At 41.8% G+C, this 20,406-nt stretch overlaps 2 protein-coding genes across 12 annotated transcripts in view; one reads left to right on the top strand and one right to left on the bottom strand.

The window, feature by feature from the left end:
• The window catches only part of RBMS3 (RNA binding motif single stranded interacting protein 3), a 1,638,617-nt gene extending 1,626,576 nt beyond the window's left edge, over positions 1 to 12,041 (bottom strand). For all 11 annotated transcript variants that reach the window (XM_060180467.1, XM_060180472.1, XM_060180474.1 and 8 more), the window contains exon 1: positions 11,811 to 12,041. In XM_060180467.1, the coding sequence (XP_060036450.1) occupies positions 11,811 to 12,041 (231 nt within the window). The remainder of the gene's footprint in view (positions 1 to 11,810) is intronic.
• Positions 11,998 to 14,531, top strand: LOC103108627 (sterile alpha motif domain-containing protein 1). The gene is given in 7 exon segments (XM_007517596.2): positions 11,998 to 12,207; positions 12,210 to 12,240; positions 12,243 to 12,319; positions 12,322 to 12,435; positions 12,438 to 12,519; positions 12,669 to 12,699; positions 13,039 to 14,531. Coding segments are annotated over 7 exon segments (801 nt in total). The 3' UTR covers positions 13,295 to 14,531.
• The last annotated feature ends 5,875 nt before the right edge of the window (positions 14,532 to 20,406 follow it).

Below are 20,406 nucleotides of genomic sequence, written 5' to 3'. Positions count from 1 at the left end.
CCCACTTGAAGACCCCCTTGGGTAGTACTGAGTATAATTTTTAGTGACACAAACCCTCCCAGTACTCTCAGCCATACAGTAATAATTCATTATTGAGGTGCTTTTTGTCCTACCAGCAAATTCACGAGCCTTTCCTCCTCTAACCAGAATCCTTCCTTTCTCAGGGTCTGGAACGTTTCTTTGACAAAAATTCTGTTCACATTATTTGACCCAGTAAAAATGAGCTTGTTGGCGGACCAGGCAATAACACACAGGGTAAAGCGCACATAGTACAAAGCTCAAGGACCCAGTGCAAGGATCCTGGTTTGAATCCCCAGCCCCCCCACCTGCAGAGGGATCATTTCGCAAGTGGTGAAGCAAGACTGCTGGTGTCTATCTTCTCTCCCCCTCCCTGTCTTTCCCTCCTCTCTCGATTTATCTCTGTCCTATCTAACAACAACAGCAACAACCATGGAAAAAAGATGACCACTAGGAACAGTGGATTCATAGTGTAGGCACCAAGCCCCAGTGATAACCCTGGAGGCAAATATATATATATACACGCACACACACACACATATCAGGACAAATTGCTTAAAAATAGCTTTTTTACAGTTTTATTGTTAGTAGAATTATTTTCACATGAGAGAAACACACACACACAGAGCACCCAAGCTTCCCTGGTATTGTGGCACTCCTACGTAGTGATGGGACTTAAACCTGGGCCCCACACATAGCAAGATGAGCACCCTGTTGGGTGATCTAGCTCTCAGACCCTCAACTAGCTTTCTAAAAACAGAATTTCATATTTGAACATATTATTGGGGAGCTCCTCTGACAAATTTGACAGCTACTTATTCAAAAAGGCAAGGTTATTCATCCAATTCAAGTGCAGAGCTTTGCTTTGAATAATTTTTTTTCAATTCAATTTGGAGAACCTGGAATCATTCATGGGACCTCATTAGTTCTGAAATATGATGAGTCATTTCCAGACCTGTGGATCGAATGCCCCAAAGCACTTTCAACAGCGACAACTCTCATTTGCTGTCAGTCTATAATGGATCACCTAAACAAACTACAGCTATCTTGTAATTCAGGTGATCAACTGACCCAGCTTACCAGGGAGACAGGGTTTTCTGGGATGGAAGGACTTGGTCACCCTCCTGCTGCAAGGGCATTTTAGCCATCATCTTTACAGATCAGAATATCCAGATCTGCCTGTTCACGCGATTTGCTTGAGTTCCTCACAGGCTGTAGGAACAAAACTAGGGGCTGAGCTGGAAGCTGATTCCCAGGTGGGGAGCCCAACCATGCCCTCTGGGTAAACACAGCACTTCAGTTTGTCTGAGAAAGATGGACAACCTTGACAGTGAAATATAAATGAACACCTCAAACCTTCTGCTTTTCTGGGGAATTCTTACTTTTCTAACACACACACACACACACACACACACACACACACACACAGTGGTGAGGATTTGTTCAGGTCTGAAATGAAACTGGGAGAGCTTTTTTGCCTTAAGCTCAATGTCCTGATTTGCATGGCAAAACCAGTTGAGTTATTTCACCTAAGGGCTACTTTCAAACCACCTAGAGCAGTACACCCAGGTTAACCTGAGAAACTCACCAAGAGGCTGTAAAGAACAGCCCTTGAGTCATACCTGATAGAGTAGCAAGAGTAAGAGCCAGGCACACTTAAATTTAAACCTTCCTATGTCATATACTAGCTGTGTGGCCTCAGGGGTAATGATAGTTATTTTGCAGGATTACTGTGGAGCATGAAATGAGATCATCCAACATGAATCTACCTCGCTCCATGACTGGCACATGATAAATGCCCTATAAATGTTAGTTCACCAGCAACCACTAAGAAAGGAAATGAGGAAGGCCTCCTGCTTTTTAATTTCAAAGTTCAGAAGTTCAGGGCTTGTGAAACTCAAGCCCATAAGAAAATAATTCTATTAACAAGCTAATTTTTAATGGCTCAAACAAAGTGAACAGAATTTTTGTCAAAGAAACATACAGATCATAAATATACAGGTGGAAGAAAAAAACTTTAACCATCACAAATTAGTAGGGAAGTACAAATTACAGTCATAATGAAATATCAGTACCCATATAACAACACATGGACTGAAATTTGAAATACCAACAATAGCAAGTGTTGACAATGAAACAGAACAACTGGAATTCTCATGCATTGATCACAGATTGGCAACCCCTTACAAAGTCAAACATGCTTATACATGGCCCATCAGTCCCATTTCTATGAATTAATACAGACAAGTGAAAATGTATGTAAAAAAAGTTATTGAAAATGTTCTAGAAGTTTTACAATAGTCCATAAGTGGCCCAGTGTCCATCAACAAGTTGATGAAGAAAAAAATATATATGGTATACTTACACAGTAAAATACTTCTTGGTAAGAGAAAGCAACTAGTGATATATCAAAATGAATGATTACCATATACATTTTAATAAGCAAAAGAAATCAACCAAAAAAAGCTAAAATTCATTTTGTTCCACTTATATGAATACTCACTTATATCTTAAGAAAAGTCGGTGTAGGTGATGGGTTTATCTGCAAAGGTACACAGAGGAATTCTTCAGAGGTAATAAAAATCAGTTATAAAAGCCTTGTTAGGGTTAATATTGATATAAAACATTTGTCAAAACTCATTTAACCATAAACTTTAAAGGGGAAAAGTCATCACCTGTATATTCTACAACAGTAAATCTTACAAAGAAAAGTGATTACAGAATGTGGGAGTCCAACCTGGGGACGAGGATGAAACACAGAAGGTGTGAAGGTATAAACCTAGAAGGATGGACAGGGTAGATCCAGCCACGAGATTGTATGAAGGAAATATGACACGGGAAAAGGGAGTCATTCTCTGGCCCACGTCTCTGTGTGCCCTGCATCCTCATTTCACTTGACTGCTTCTAGTGCCTAGCAGGTCCATTATTTACCTTGTTTTAAATGGTTCCACTTTAAAAGAATACAGAGATGAGAAGCAGAGTTGGTACCCATTGCTTTTACAGCTAATGTTTCTGGCTGACATTCAGAATGCCTTTTAAAAAAAAATGTTGACAGTGGTGCACTAGGAGAGAAGATAATCTCAGGAAAATGTCCCCAACCCACCTCAAGCTTAATGCAATGAGTACCCCAGAAGTTCCCAAGCTCCAATCTATAAGAAAGTAGAAGAGGTTTCTAGGGAAGGGAGATCAAGAAAGCTGTAAGATCTGATGGGATGAGGTGAAATTTGCAGAGCTAGGAGTATGGGGTTTAGAAGAGTATGTGTTGGGTAAAGACTGCCACCTACTCTTTATTCTTTTTGTGTGCTTAAATGCCCATCGAAAAAAGCATATTCTCTTGTCATGTGATAAATAGGAGTTAATTCTATCTGTCTCCTTATTTTCTCTTAAATCTACTAATCCATGAAATTGCCCCATCTGGGAACTCTTCCTGGACAGCGTTAAACTGTTACAATAGACTCAAATATCCTCCCTCAACCTACTATTGATAACACAACGTTCAAACTTGCTTTTATGCCATAATAGACCATTATAACAAACACACTTCTGTTACTATCACTCCATCCTCCAAAGAGCTTCTGGCTCTTTCTTAGTCATTCTAATCACTGTCACACTCTCAGTAAATACAGTTCTTTCACTGAATTACCCACTTCCTGAGGCATTTAATGAAATGACACACGGCTTCCTAGAAGATATAGGCAGTCACTTCCTTTTCCACATTACCTCAGGTTCTTAACTCTCTGATCACACTCAACTCCTGAGAGCATCATAATATAAGTGTGTCCTTTCCATAAAACTTTTTTTTTTCCAATTGTGCAATTCCAGGATCTAAGGAAATGTTAAAACACACATTGACTGAACATAACAAAGTAGGCGTTGAGATAACCACTGTTTGATACCCACCTTGAGCCAGACATGGTGCTAGAAGAGTGCCTGCCCAGAATGAAAACTTACTACCCACCACCCACCACCAACACCAACACCACCATCAACCACTACAGAATGAGAGATATACTGTCCCATGGTAGCTTCTCATGCAGGATGCTTCCTGGAAGCTGTAAGGGTCAAATGTGAAGACAAAAACATCCTGCCATTCAGATTCCAGGTCAAAAAAAAAAAAAAAAAGGTCTGGAGATTTGAGCAGAAAATCTGCTTTAAATGTAGGGACAGACATGTTAACGTTAATATATTTTATTCTCAGGGGTACTGAATACCATGACTAAAAAGGGAGATGTACTCCTGCACTGCTGGTAGGTATGTCAATGGGCCCAACCCCTGTGGAGAGCAGTCTGGAGAACTCTCAGAAGGCTAGAAATGGGCCTACCCTATGACCCTGCAACTCATCTCCTGGAGGTAGATATATCCCAGTGAAACAAACACAACCACCTAAAAAGATCTGAGTATACCTATATTCACAGCAGCACAATTTATAATAGTCAAAACCTGGAAGTAACCCAGGTGTCCAACAACATATGAGTGGCTGAATAAGTTGTGGTCTATATACACAATGGAATACTACTCGGCTATTAAAAATAGTGCTTTCATTTTCATCTTGGACGGAGCTTGAACAAAACGTGTTAAGTGAGATAAGCCAGAAAGAGAAGGAAGAGTATGGGATGATCTCACTTATAGACAGAAGCTGAAAAATAAGAACAGAAGGGAAAACACAAAGCAGAACTTGGACTGGAGTTGGCGTATTGCAACAAAGTAAAAGACTCTTGGGGTGAGGGGGGGAGACTCAGGTCTTGGAAAGACAGAGGAGAACCTAGTGGGATTTGAACTGTTATGTGGAAAACTGAGAAATGTTACAAACTATTGTATTACAAACATGTACAAACTATTGTATTTTATTTTACTCATGACTGTAAACCATTAACTCCCCAATAAATTTTTTAAGTGTCTATTTTAAAACATCAGAGGCTTTTTCATGCACATGACTGCAGGGGCAGCTCTGGTGCCAAGCTGTCTCTTCTTGAGTGAAAAGTTGACCCAAGAAGAGTGAAATCACAAACTTGCCATAACCCAGTTCCCCAAGAATAAACAAATAAACAAAAGATTATGGGCCCAATCATTTACCCTCAGATTAGCTGCTTAACAGATGTGAAATGCCACTGATTTCACTTTACAAATGCAGAAATTAAGAACTCTGACTTTCAGAAGCAGGCTCGAAGAGCTTCCAGATACTATTAGAAATCAGAGAGGGTTAGGATACTCCAAGAAGACGGGATTTGAGGTAAGGAATACCATCTGGATGCATGCCCTGGGCATCACTGCTGTGCCTTTGGGCACAATGTTCATCTTATGGTCTCAATTTTCTCACCTGCGAAAACTAGCGAAATGGGTGAGAAAAGGAGAGACCATACTTAGCAGACCATGTATTTCAATCCAGAAATTCACATAAATGACAGAGTACATACTTTCATATAAAATGGTAAGAAATGAATGCTAAAAAATATTCTAAGTTCCTGTCTAAATTCACTTGTCTATGTCTATCTGATTCTCTTCTCTATTTTTCCTTTTCCTCTACCACTCCTCCTCATTTCACTTTCCTATAAAGAGAGAAGTTACAGTGGTTGTTTAGCCCTCTGTTCTCCTTGATCTGACAACACCTTGAAAAACACACACACATGAAAGAAAGAGAGAGAGAGAGGTATTCCTTCCAAAGGATACAATTTGTGAGAATATTCAATGTCACTGCCCATAGTTCCCTGATTATTGCAAATAACTGATCCAAACAAGGTCAATTATATAATTTAATCTGTCCATGAAATTTGGCTCTTGAGCAGGTAAAAGAAAAAAAAAAAAAGACTGGCATTTATTCTCCTGTCAGCGCACTTAAGCAATCATTCATCACTTTCTATGACTTAGATCTGAGATTTCCTGATCTCTGCATTTCCCAAAATCCAGTTTTATCATTTTCTTTGATTCTGTGATTGCCTTACAAACTTAAAATAAAATACCTGTTTGCTCAAATTAATATCAGTTGCTGTTGCTCACAACCAAAGAGCCCTATAGGAGACAACTCTTTTGCTTGTTTGTAATTGATTTTTATTTGTTTTTATAGCTATGCCTGTAGGATTTCAGCATTCTAAGGATGTTTTTTATTCAGAGAGAGAGAGAGAGAGCTACCACAGATCCAGATCTTCCTCCAGTGTTATGGCACTTCCCATGTAGTTCTGGGGCTGGAATTTGAAAGGAGCACACCTGGGGAACTTTCTTTTTAGCCTAATTACTACTCAGTCTTATAGATCGCTTCCTACCAAGCAGGGCAATGCACTGCTAATATCTTGTGTGTACCTCTGAGGCTTGGGCTGGGAGAAACAGGCCTTTATGCTAGTTCTCCTTAACTTTCCTGAGGAGAGAAGAGCAGACATTAGACAGGTCAGCACAATTCTTGGCTATGCTCATATTCACCAGGAAGACCTGGAAGCATCTCCGGAACCACAAAACAAAATCAGACCAAAGAGGACCATCTTAGTTTGACTGCAGAGCAACATCTCTATGGCACTTGGGGTACCATCAACCTCTAGGAGACTAGAGATTCTAGATGTACTTGGAAACTCAACTCATACTCCTCCCAACCCTAGACCTCAATAGCAATAATAATCACGATTATTGACGACTACATTACACATTGTATCTATGACACACTGAATCAAGACCTTTGACGGTTTTCTCTCATTCAGTCATGCCATAACTATAGGTGGTAAGCACTATAATTATTTCTATGTTACAGATACAAAAGACCTCTGACCGGAAAGTTTAGGACCTCACTCAAGGTTAACAGCTAGTGAAAGGCAGAACCATAGTCAGTTGCATACGGGTGTTTCTGACTTCACTCTTACTGTGACACCTGCTAATATGGACAAGACTCTGCTTCACTGCTGAAAATCAAGTTTTCCTGGCTAACACAATGCAAAAAAAACCAAGGGGCTCCCGTTATTTTTCATGCCAGAAACAAACACCCAAGGGTTTAGGCTTCAAAGTGAACTGTCTTGATTTTATCAATTGCCTTTCCTCCTTTACTTGCCACTTGAGATTATCCTGTCCTCTGTGAACTGACAAGCCCTATCTTACTGGGAGCAGAAATGTTTTTTCAAGATAGTATTAAAAAAAAAAAAAGAAAACTATCACACCCCATAAGTTAACAGCACTCGAGAGCTTTGCCCAAGTTGTAACTCCCACAGGGCTCACTGCACTTGGTACAGAGCTGTAGGGATCTCAACCTTTGTATTTCACAAGCTGTTCCTACCCACCAGGAATATAAAAAGGAGGAATAGTTATCTTGAACTTATCCTGGCAATTAAACATCTTCACATGTAGCTTTCCGGGTATAAATAAAGTCTTAAATATTAGATAGAATGGGAAACATCACTATGTTACACATTCATTAAACAAACAAAGACGAACTGAATTAACAGGAATGTGACAGACACATACAGGACCACATACATAACCACTGTGATACACATACCGTGTTTATGTAGGATGTTAACATTAGAAGAAGTTAGGTAAAAAGAATGAGGAGGAGGAGGAGAAAGAGAAGAAGAGGAAACAGAAGAAGTAGTAGTAGGTTAGGTTAAAGAAAAAAAGAAGTAGGTAAAAAGTAACTGGAAACTATATCCTTGCAACTTTCTATAAATCTAAAATTATTTCAAAATATAAGATTCGTAACAAAATACTGGATAAGAGAGCTCCTTTAGCATCCTCCATAAGACTGATAACTTAGGAAAATGCTGATGAAATGCGCTGAGGTGAGAATCCCGAGTCCTGTTCATCAATGACATCTCATTGGTAGAAACAGAGTCCCTATAAGCCGTAAGAATAATGTCTTGTTAAAAAGGGGGGGGCTTTCATGAAAGCTGGACAAAAAAGGAGAGTTCATAATAACACACCCTAGGTCATTAACACTTTCACACAAAATATTAATGTAAGTGGTGTAGGCATGCATGTGGGGTAGGAGGGGGGGCAAGAGAAGGGAGAATGTACAAATAACATAAATTGAAAGCCGGCGAGAAAGAATCATATATGCTACTGCTCACTTCATGACCTCCTTGTTTATCAACTGCTGAAGACTTAGTGGTGTGGTGATGTATGAGAACACTGATCACAGAAAACAGGAGCACAGTGGCTCAGCTTCAAGGAGCTCATCTCCCATCACCTCTTTTAGTTTCTTTCTCATTCCTGAAGTCAGTCGGTGTGCACTGTGTCCCATCTATGTCTGTGAACCCTGTAATACAATGCTTTTCCTCTATATCTGTTATAGAGCAACATACTATACACTACTGAATAAACATTTTTAAAATACATTTAAAATGTTATAAATGATACAGATGTGAATTCAACTATCTAAAGACGGTTAACAAACCCACTACTAGTACAGTATCTTATGTCTGTCTGAAATAGCCCTAAGAGAAACTCCTCACTTACTGACAGCTTTGTTTATAGGTGGGGTTTCAGCCAGTCACTAAGTGAGAACTGCCTGAACATCACTCATCAGGGGTCAAGGGAAGAACTCGCACATTCCTGCTAGCAATACAATGAATGAAGTAAGCCACTAGGTGCTTTTCCATATAAAGTTTCAGAAACAGCAATTCAAGAGTGATATTCAGCAAAAGCATAACAATTTTGAAAGATTTTAAAAGGCATAAATAGTAGTGGACTGTCAAAGGCCTATATAAAAAGTCCTGTATGAAAGTTTTGAGGATAGTCAAATCAGAAAACACTTTCAAGGATCTGAAGGTCTCTTACTCAAGGACAGTGACCATTCCATGTTCATCTGTAAAACCAAAAGAAAGGAGTTTTATCCAGCTTCAAGAGAACCACTCGCTTCTTTCAAATATGAGGGACATGTCTTGAGATAATAGGTGAGAAAATATTTCACTAGGTCACCAAAAGGGGGTATCACACCATCTTGTGGTGTCATTGCAAGGAAAGGTGATTATTTTTCGTAAGGGTTTAATAATAAATATGCCTTGAAGCACAAAGGAGGAAGAGATGGCACGTTTAGGGTCTTCCAGTCATGGAGTCAAAGAACATACAGCATGGAACTGCTTTACTTTTTCTCTGAAGAGTAGCTGCTATAAAGAAATCAGGTATTGTTATTCTAGGAACAGAAAGCCCCAGTTACATCATGAAACTCTGGCATTAAAAAAAAAAAAAGTCCTGGTCTGATTCAGATTTCTAGTCTTTCTTCTTCTTTCAGGGATTTTCTGAAGAGATATGACCAATGAACCTATAATTTAGCAGAGAAGCTGATCTGGCACTAAGCTTTGATTTGTTTTCCAATAAGATACTGGGGTAAAATCACGAGAAAATAAATCATTACCCTAGACGGGAAGCTAGGGAAAAAAAATCCATGATTTCCTTAACACATTGTTGTTGGGGGTGGGGGACAGGAAGGGGCAAATAAGCATCCTACTTGAAGAATCATTGCAGGAGGGACAATTTAAGATAAACACTACAGTACAAATGGTACATTTTACTATTCTCATAAGTGAAAAGAAAACATACTCATCCCATAGATTTACAAATTACTGTTTTTAAACCCTTACAACACTCCAAACAGCTTGGTAAAACTTACATCTGGTTTTTACCCCAAGTTTTGCTTTCCCACTTATATTTTAGAAGAATGATTTGGTTGGACACCTAAAGGCCTTCACACTAACAAAACCAGGATTTCTGAAGAACGATCAATTTACAACTTGTCTTAATATCCATCGAAGACAAAATAATAGAGTTCTTAAAGTGTGGACCATGGCAACCATCCTCAAACTCTGAGAATAACCAGTAGGAGAGTACCAGAGGCAAGCAAAGGGTTAACAGAGCTGATTTCTGGGTGAAGGGAAAGAGACAACATAATATTTAAGGCAAACACCTGGAGGGAGAAAAAAAAAAGTGGTATTTTGTTTCCACCTCAAGAAATTGCAGACAAACATAAAGCAAATCACATCAGTGGAATACTCAATTATCTGAACATGATAATTAACTAAATGTAATCAACCTGCTTTCAGTCCTCTCTTCACCTGCTGAAATATCTGTAGTGCAATGCCTTCCTCATACCTCACAAGCAGCAGAACATGAGACAGTCTGCATGGTGCACCAAAGGGAAACAAGCACAGATTTTTGCTGATGGCAGGAATTTCTCATGCTTAGAGCACATGAACCAACAATATGGAAATGGCAGCACTGGCTGTATATTTTAATTATTCCCCACACCTCTTTTGCAAAAGAGACGTAAAGTTCAATTAGGTAATACGATGTTCAGTTACGATTATTTCATAAAATTGAGCACAGTCATTTAAAGTAGTAAATATGCAGTCATGAAAGAATTAAATATTCATGAAATCAAGAGCAACTGGAAAGCTGAGGATATTAGAATACTAAAATTCATCATCGCTTTTCACAATGTAAATCTTGTATGCATTTGTATGGCACTTCAGAACAGTCTATAGTGTGTTCAAATCTCAGAGTCTTGGTAGACTGCCATTTAAATTACAATATTGATTTTGGTAGATAAACAACAATCTCAATTCTTTCTTAGTTCAGTTTCAAACTGCAAAACAATTTTGAACATTTGCAAATAGCAACTTGTTAAGTGAGTCTGTCTCCAAATACTGAACAGCAACACACAGTGTGATCCCAATATGTTTCAAGTGTCTGTTTAATCCACGCATACCTTCCCAGAGACTGAACAGAATAAGGTGATCTCCAAGAACAATCTGCACTTTACAACACGCCAGTCTTGTCTTAACCAGAAGTGCAATTTTTCTCATACACTTCCTTAAATGAGCAAAAGTGATCTTCCTTTGGATCCAATAGTCTGATTTGTTGAACCAACTTTCCCCAACATTAGCAGCCAGTTTCAAAACATATTAACAGACACATGTGTACACTTTACACAGATACAACTAAACAACACTAGCTTCAAAACTGAACTCCAAGTGTGTATGGAGCAAGAACACTCTGCTCCGAAACAAGGCTGTGATGAATACACTAATCTTATTCCCAAGGCATTATTTTCCATGCCATTTTCTCTATTTTACAATGGTCTGGCAAGAGGAAGTATCAGCACCAAAGAGTGGCCTTTTAGTCATTTCTTAGTAGAATCCAATTATCTGAAGAGCTACTCTCTTCGCAGTAAGTTGTAGCTACCCCCTGGTCTACAATGACACAGCAGGGCTGCAAAAACGTTTTCAGAGCTCATCTGCTGCCAGGCACTTGGTCCCTGCCCTCCGAGATGGGAGGATGCCAGGTGAAGCAGAGGATCTGGAGGTTAGAGGTGGGTTAAGGGGTCCTCTCCATTCTGCAAATGAACCAAACTTTGCTCCCATTATTGTCATCTTTGGGTTGCTGTCACCTCCCTCCAAGGAGTCTCAGAAGCCACTTGGCAGCTCCTGAAGACATATGTTTCCCCTTGACCTAGATCACCCAAATAAGCCTGGAGTCTGACTTGAATGTGCAGCCTAGCAAAGGGCTCTCCACACACCGCTCTCCTGAGGCGCCGTGCTCTACCCTGGGCATCGCATGTACCCGAAGACTTTTCTCTGCACACACCGCTGAATACGGAAACCAGGGCAGACTTCTGCACACGCCTTCCAGTTCAGAAAGTCACTAGCGCCCATCGCTTCCCTGAAACCTCACGCCTTTCCCACATCTGCAAACCACCCCCACCACCCCCACCACGCGAACGAGCGAAGTGGGTGGGGGCAGCGCAGGGGTTAAAAGTGGCAGCCACTACCAGAGCTCCTCGGTTTTGTTCAAAAGGTGTCACAGCGCCAACACTGTGGACCTACCTTGCTCTCTCCTTTCTCGCCGTTGGGTCTCGCCTCGGGATCGTCGCTGTCCTCAGCGCCAGCACTGTCGCCGGGCAGTTCATCCTGAGCCAGCTGCTGCGGCGGCGGCTGGGCTTGGGGCTGGGGCTGGGGCTGGGGAGGTTGTGGCGGCGCCTGGCAGGCTCCGCCGGCCCCCTGGGAGCGGGGGATGGGCTCCGGGCGCGGAGAAACTCCCTCAACATCCATCTCCATCTTCCCATTCACTGGAGGGCAAGACAAAAGCGGAGCGGAGTCCTGGCAGCGGCGCTCGGCGGCTCCTCAGCTGCCCGTGGCACGCATGGCTCGCCGAGGAGGGGCCGCCTCCCGCGCGCCCTCCCTCCCGCCACCCTTCGCCCGCGCTCCCCGGAGCTCCGCTCGCCTGCTCGCCTGCTCGGCTCCGGCGCTGGCGGCGTCAGGCCGGGGAGCGCGAGGAGCGGGCGGCCGCGTGTCCTTGGAGCGGTGGCCTTCAGGCGCCCCCGGCAGTCAGTCCCGCTTAAGCAGAGCGCATCCCGGCGGCGGCGGCGGCGCCTCCTCCCCACCGCGCGCCCAGCCCCGGGGCCGCTCGGGGACCTGGCCGGCCTCCCGGTCCTCGATGCTCCTAGCTTTTTGCAGCTTCTTCTGGGGGCCCTCGGCGTCCCCCCACCACCCCTCCAACCTTCTGAACAAAGTTACTGGAACAACAAACCAGAACGCCGCCGGGCTTGGCGGGCGAAACTGGCAACCCCGAGGATGTCAGGTGCACGTGAAATGGACACTCCCCGCCCGCTGGCCGAGCGCTGACCTCTCACCTTTGCCCTTGCCACCCCCGCACGGGAGGCGCGGCGAGGGGGCGGGGACGAGAGCGAGGACTGGAAGGAGAGGCGGGCGGAGGGCAGCTGGCCGGCGCGCCCACCCCCCAGCCCCGGGCCAACCCAGCCGCACGCCGGCCGGGTCCCTCGCGGCGGAGCGCGTCTCCGGGGTCGACCCCTCCGGAGCGTGCGTGTGCGCTCCCGGGGCTCCGCCGCTCGCCGCTCCACACCCCGCAGCCCGGCACTAGACAAGTGGAGTCAAGAGGCGAACCAGCGGCAAATCCCGGGCAGGAAATGGACCTCCGCTCGCCGCCCGCGCGCGGACTAGAACCCGGGAGGGGTGGGGCGCGGCGCAGGGCGGCGCGGGGCGGCGCGGGTGGCGGGGACGCGAGTCTCGCTGCGCGCCCGAGTTTGGCGTAAAGCTCAGCAGCAGAGGGTCGATTGGGGAAGAGAAAGGGGAGGCGAGAAGTCGCTGCCAGGTATTTACTGCAACGTCCCCCCAATGGGGGCGGGGGGGGTGCGGTGCGCCAGCTGGACGCCGCGGATCCCCCAGAGCGAGCTCTTCTGGCTGGAAGGGCGTCCTGGGCAGGGGGGGTCCAGGAGCTTCCGGAGGGAACCCCAGCTTCCCCCGGAGGGCGGGAGGTGAGCTGTTTCTATAAATACATTGATCCGAGGTGACAAGGTTGGACTTGGCGATTCTTTAAGTCAGGGCTCCTCGCGGACAGTCAGGTGATCTGTATGACTTCTAAATTTAACGTGACCGGGTCCTGGGGAGAACCTCACAACTTCACTGCGACTGCTGCTGCAACTCTGAATGTAGGGAGAGACCTTCTAGCAGCTATGGAGAGAAATAACGGATTAAGAAGCACCTGCTTAATATTAAACAGAGCCCATTGTTCTGTGCTTTGAGTTCCATCATGCCCCCAAATGGATGCGCAGATAAATGAACTATTCATGCATTTCTTAGCTGAAGGTGGGGCTTTTTCTTTCTAACATGTAATGTATCATTGGTAACACCTAGTGAAATTAAAGATTTATATTGTTCATCTCATAACTGCTCTTCATTAACTGAAAGACAACTTTTACATAGCAAAATCCACTGTCTCTTAATCTCTGACTCTGCCTGTGTGACAGAATTAATTGCCATTGTAATCAGTGTAGACAGTCAACTTGGATAATGCAACATGAACACGCTTTTGGAAATAAAAAAAAAGTATACACACTGAATTACTCAGTCTTTTCAGTGTTTAAAAACCTACATTTCACGCTCATTTTCTAAGTTTGTACCGTGCTAAAGATGAAATAAGTTTGCCTTCTGTTTCGCTATCATTTTTAGATGATATTACAAGCCTTTGTATAACAATGTCCTAGCAAAGAAAACATGGCTATGTCCATTTAAAGAAGTTGCCCTCCATTTCCTTTCAATACATTCTAATAAATCAATTCTTACAGTGTTTTTATAATGGTCAGTGAAATTATCTGTGTAAAGTGCTTAGCAGAATGCCTTACTACCTAGTACACAATCATTGCCTCTTAAACTGAAAATAGTAAGGTAATAGAAATTCACCATGAACACTCATTTGAAAACCATGGTAAGGAAAGATACTGACAATTTAATTCATCTTTTTATATGAATCATTACAAAAGATATTTGTTATACCTAAAGAATGAAGCCCTTTCTTAAAGCAGGAGAAAACTAATGTTATTTTCGGCAATGAAGTTTTGAGTTTGACAGATTTTTCTTCTACAATATAGAAATTAAAATTGCATGTCAGTTCAACAGAAGTTGAAATAGCTGACTGATAAGTTATTTTTACATGCTTGTTACTTACTTGCAAAATATATTTGTGAATTTACTTTAAAGACTAAATGAAGAATAAATCAAAAGAAAGATACACTACTTTATCTAAATGTATTTTAAATTTAGCAATGTTCTTGTAATGTTCCTGTTGTTAAATGCAAGTATTTTCCCATTTTCTGTCCTATGGGGGGGCAAAAGGGTTGCAGAATGTGGTTTTTTTTTTTTTTGCATCTGTCTTAAGTAAATATGGGCTCAGAAAATATATTACATTTCAAAACTGTTGATTGCACCTAATTATGCATGTAAATTGCTACTTGAAGCATGCAGACAGCTTGCAACATTTTGAAAATTTTGCCCTAGTAGTCATCTGAGGTATTTGTGATACTGTTTTGCCTTTGCCTTAAGTGACTTCACTTCATTATTAACGAAGTCCATTAACGATAGTTCCATGGGGAGAAAAAAAATGACCATTTACTATCTCTATTTTAGAATATTCAAATTAGCAAGTCAGCACCTTCAACAAAATCATTCTTCTTACTGTTTATATCAGATGACTTTCTTTTAGAGCCATTGAAAGGTGAGTTTATAAAAAGATATCCTGGGGGCCGGGTGGTGGCGCACCTGGTTGAGCGCACATATTACAACACTCAAGGACCTGGATTTGAGCCCCCAGTCCCCACCTGCAGGGGGAAAGCTTTGTGAGTGGTTAAACAGGACTGCAGGTGTCTCTCTGTTTCTGCTGCTCTCTATTACCTCCTTCCGTCTCGATTTCTGGCTGTCTCTATCCAGTAAATAAAGATAATAAAAACATTTTAAAAAATAAATAAAATAAAAAAGTATCCTGGATTGCCTTTTGTTTCAGCAATACCACTCTTCGGCATTTATCCAAAAGACTCTCAAAACACTAATTTGAAGGGACATGTACACCCCTATGTTCTTAGCTACGTTATTCTGAATAACCAAACAGTGGAAGCAGCCTAAATGTCTATCAACAGAAGACTGGCTCAAGAAGTTACAGGATATATATTCCGTGGAAAAATACTCTGTAGTCAAAAGATGATATTGTATCTTTTGGGACAAAATGGATGGAAGACAATTACCAGAAAGTTTACTCATGTGGAATCTAAAGAACTTATACACATGAACTTGAGAAAGAAACAAAAAAAGCAAACTGTTTCTAAGGCTTTTGACAATTATAGTGGTTATCTTTGGGAGTTGGGAGAGTGGAGAATTTTGGTGATTGGTGTGATGTGCAACTATAAACTATAAGCTTACAATTTTGTAGTCTACTAATTATAAATAAAATATGAAAAAAAGTATCCTCGTGTTACAGAAATAACTGCGATACAGCTCTGAGTGTTACAGCTCCAATGTGTTTCAGCTCTAGGGTGCAGGAGATCCAAAGGAGGAGTCTGAGGCTGATACCATGTGGAGGGCAGGGAAATATTTTAATTAAGCCAGTAGAATCCAGCTGACTCCTGACACATTAGACCATCCTCCTGATTTGGATATTCCTTTTAAACCTGTAGCAGCTACAGGGCGTTTTTGAAAAAGGTACATTTTGATTGGTTACAAGGTGCACTAACCAGGTGTGCTCAGGTACAAGGGTAATGTGCAAGCAGATTGATCATTGTGAGTCATCAAGGTATAAGTAAAATGAAGGGTGAAGTGGATTGGTTACATTCCATGCCCAATCCAGGCGGCCAAGGTGCAAATGAATACAAAATGAAAGATATAATATGGTTGGCTACATTCTGCAAAACGAAAAGATTCAACCTGATTGGTTACATTTCTAGTTCTCTAGTTTTGCTGAAATGGTAGTATGGCTGACTGGACCACCTGTCTGTCCACTGTGGAATTGGGAAAGATTTCATTTCACTGGAAGGGACAAAGTATGGTGGATGGATTATTATTATTCTGACACTTGTACTGTTAGAAACAATGTCCCAGACCCTCCCTACCTCACACTTATTGCATCAAAGTCTGTCTGCATTTTATCAGATCTCTGATTCCAACCACATTTAAGTTTGAGAATCATGGTAGTTTAAGGCATTACATTGTTAGCCTATGTACATTAAAAGTATCTTTGGCACAACTCCCCTGAAATATTGCTTCAAAAGATAAGAAACATGGCTTTAAAATATTTTAGTCAGGATACTATTTCCCATCTCATTCCTCTTAGTGTTGCATGGTGAAACATTACATAAATTAGTTAAGTATTCGGGTTAGGCGCACGTGGCACAAAGCTCCAGGGCCCGGCTTAAGGATCCCAGTTCTAGCCCCTGGCTCCCCACCTGCAGGGGAGTCACTTCACAGGCAGTGAAGCAGGTCTGCAGGTGTCTATCTTTCTCTCCCCCTCCCTGTCTTCCCCTCTTCTCTCCATTTTTCTCTGTCCTATCCAACAATGATGACATCAACTACAACAATAAAAAACAACAAGGGCAACAAAAGGGAATAAATAAATATTTTTAAAAATTAAGTTTTAAAAAATTAGGGGAGTTGGGCTGTAGCGCAGCGGGTTAAGCGCAGGTGGCGCAAAGCACAAGGACCGGCATAAGGATCCCGGTTCGAACCCCGGCTCCCCACCTGCAGGGGAGTCGCTTCACAAGCGGTGAAGCAGGTCTGTAGGTGTCTATCTTTCTCTCCTCCTCTCTGTCTTCCCCTCCTCTCTACATTTCTCTCTGTCCTATCCAACAACGACAACAACAATAATAACTACAACAATAAAACAAGGGCAACAAAAGGGAATAAATAAATAAATAATAAAACATTTTAAAAAGAATGCTTTAAAAAATTAGTTAAGTATTAATGTTATATATCTCTGGTAATGAATTAGAAATATAAAATTTTCTAAAATCAAAAGGCAATGAAAGCAAACAGCACTTCATCTGCAATTATATATTCTATGTGAAATTATGAAACTAGTTGTTTTAAAACATTGGATATTCTTATGTTTCTATCTGAGACTGGAAAGTGCAGATCCTGCTCTCCTGAGATAATTGATACTTTTTGTGACAGTGTAAGAAACTTCTGTTTGCATATGTGCAAAGTCATTCTAGTAAATTTCAAGAATTTGGCATAAGTTTGACTAAATTATATGCCCTAATATTTTAAGGAACTAGCAGAGCCTGTTATCTTAAGTAACTTTTTTTTTTAACCATAACTCTGCTAAACTCTGATTTCTAGTGGTGCTGGGGATTGAACCTGGAATCTTTAGTGTCTCAGGCATGAAAGTGTCTCTGTAAAACCACTACACTATCTCCCAGTCTGCCTTGGGAATTTGTTTACAGCCTATAGATAGATCAATAAATTATTCTCTTAAGAGACTATCTAGTAGGTTAGGGAGATAGCACAGTGATTTATGCAATAGACTTTCATACCTTAGACTCTTACTTAGACCCCAGGTTAAATCCTAGCACCACCATAAACCAGAGCTGAGCAGTCCCTTGGTAGAAAAAAACAAAAGTTATAGAGTACAGTAGTTTACACTATACAAAAATAGCGGTGTGTGTTTCCGGGGTGGGGGGAGTGTTGTTAAAATGACAAGACATGGGACCTAGTATCTCTGCACTTCTAACCGACTTCCTGGTAAAGCCAGCGCAACTAACCTTCAAACTCAACAGACCCACATTATTGCTGCCAATGCTTCTCTAATTTCAATCACTTGGGGAGTTTAAAAAAAAAAAACTTCAGTGCCCACAATACCAACCAGACAAATTAAATCCCAATCTCTGTGGGTGAGATCAGGCATCAGTAGTTTTTAAACCTTCCCAGGTGATTACAGTATATAACCAGGATTGAAAGTCTATGCTTTAAAGCGCTGATTCTTCTAGTGTGGACTCCAGACCACCAACAGCAGCAGCAACATCTCCAGGGAGTTAGTGGTGAATGCTGACTCTCAGGTTCCACCATAGACTGAGTAGTTGTACTTGCAAATCCCCACGACATGTGAATGTCTATTTCAAGTCTAAGAAGCACAGCTCAAGTTTGAGCGCCCGCCCCTTTATGCCTTCAGAGTTATCACTGGGGCCTGGTGCCTGCACTATGAATCCACTGCTCCTGGACACCATCTTTTTTTCCATTGTTGTTGTTGTTGTTGGTGGTGGTGGTGTTATTATTGTTCTTACTGTTGTTGTTGGATTGGAAAGAGAGAAATTGAGAGAGGAGAAGACGGGAGGAGAGAAAGATAGACCACCTGCAGACCTGCTTCACTTTTGAAGCGACCCCCCTGCAGGTTGGGAGCCAGGTACTCAAACAGGATCCTTCTGCTTCACAATATGTGCACTTAACCCAGTGCGCTACCACCCTGTCCCTTGAATGTCATTTAATAGCCACCTGATTCCCATCATCTCTTACTTGTTTATAGATTTACACTCATGCTGAGAAACTCTCGATGGATAAAGTTCCAACTGATAAGAGGATTATGACAAGTATTCCTCCTCCATTTGAATACCTCTGTGGTTAGCAACTCTAGTTCCAAAAGAACTTTTAAAAATCACTTTTATTGGAGTTTTGATGGTTTATAGTACAGTTGTTGACACTTAGGTATAATTTCTCATCTCCCCATGAAAGCTTTACAAAACACTCTCAAACCCAATGTAGGTTTCTTTCCATCATCATGCACCAGGCCCCCAAGGTTCTCTCCAGAACTTTCTTTTTGAATGTGGTAATGAAGCATAGTGCCTGTCCAATACCATTACCATAGTCAATTTTCCATTCATTTATTTTTTAAATGATTTTTTATTGTTGTAGTTAATATTGATGTCATTGTTGGATAGGACAGAGAGAAATGGAGAGAGGAGGGGAAGACAGAAAAAGATAGACACATGCAGACCTGTTTCACCACTTGTGAAGCGACTCCCATGCAGGTGGGGAGTTGGGGGTTCGAACGGGGGTCCTTATTTGCGCCACATGCACTTAACCTGCTGTGCTACTGCCCAACTTCCTTCCATTCATTTATTAAAGGGAGAAACATAGAGAGGAGAGACACTATAGCAGTTGTTCACCACCCATTGAACATCCCTGGCACCATCCAAAATATGACCACTTGGTGCCAGGGCTCAAACTCAGGACTTCCAGAGTATGTGCTGTAAAGGGTGAGTTATCTCCCAGTCCCTACACTACAACCTTCTGCAATGTTGAAAATTTCTGTTTCTGTGCTCATCACTAAGTATCCACCAGTCACATGTTGCCATGGATTTCATGAGTTATGGCTAATGTGAGAAACATTAATTTTATTTCATTTTAATTGAAATGTAAATAGCTGTGTGTGGTAGTGAGTCCATGGCTCCCCTATTGGACAGAACAGCACCAAAGTAATCATCCTTCTTGTTGCTCAACCTTTATTCAAATTCCCAGGTCGAACATGGCCTCTCCTGCTCAGCTTTTGTATATATTAGTCTCCAGTGAATGCACCAGGATGAGAAACATCTGCCTTTCCACCTCATTTACATAATAAGTAACATTATGCTTATTATTTTGAATGAGAGGAGTTTAACTTGAATTAAATGCCACCAAAAGTTGTCAAAACCTTTTTCATAGTATTCATAATTATGTAGCTTTAATTTTACAGCCTTTTCAAAAGTCAGCAGACATGGGGTGCATTTGGAACTGCCTGAAGAAAAAGAGACAAAAAAGAAGCAAATGGATTCAGGGCAGACACAAAAAGACACCCCTTCCCTCTAGCATCTTATTGGTGCATAATGAAAAGTTGCATAAATTAAGAGCCGATGTCTGAAATAAATAGCTAAAGCTGAAGATTACTCTCAAAATGGAAGATGAAGTGCAAAACAAAGCAGAGGTCCAGGAGGTCAGGTGCCAGAAGACAGAAAGTAAAGTTCAAAATTAAAACATACTCAGAAATTAGCTTGGATGTAAATATCTATGTGTGGAATCAATGGGAAGGGAGGGGATGAGATGGCAATAAGGGGACCTGTGACTTGAAAGTAGACACCTAGGCACGACCTTCTCCAAGCAGAGAGTAACAACT

Source organism: Erinaceus europaeus, chromosome 21 (assembly GCF_950295315.1).
Source record: "Erinaceus europaeus chromosome 21, mEriEur2.1, whole genome shotgun sequence".
In the NCBI taxonomy this organism is placed as follows: Eukaryota; Metazoa; Chordata; class Mammalia; order Eulipotyphla; family Erinaceidae; genus Erinaceus; species Erinaceus europaeus.
Note: the sequence above shows the minus strand (reverse complement) of the source record. Positions and strands in the feature narration are given on the sequence as shown.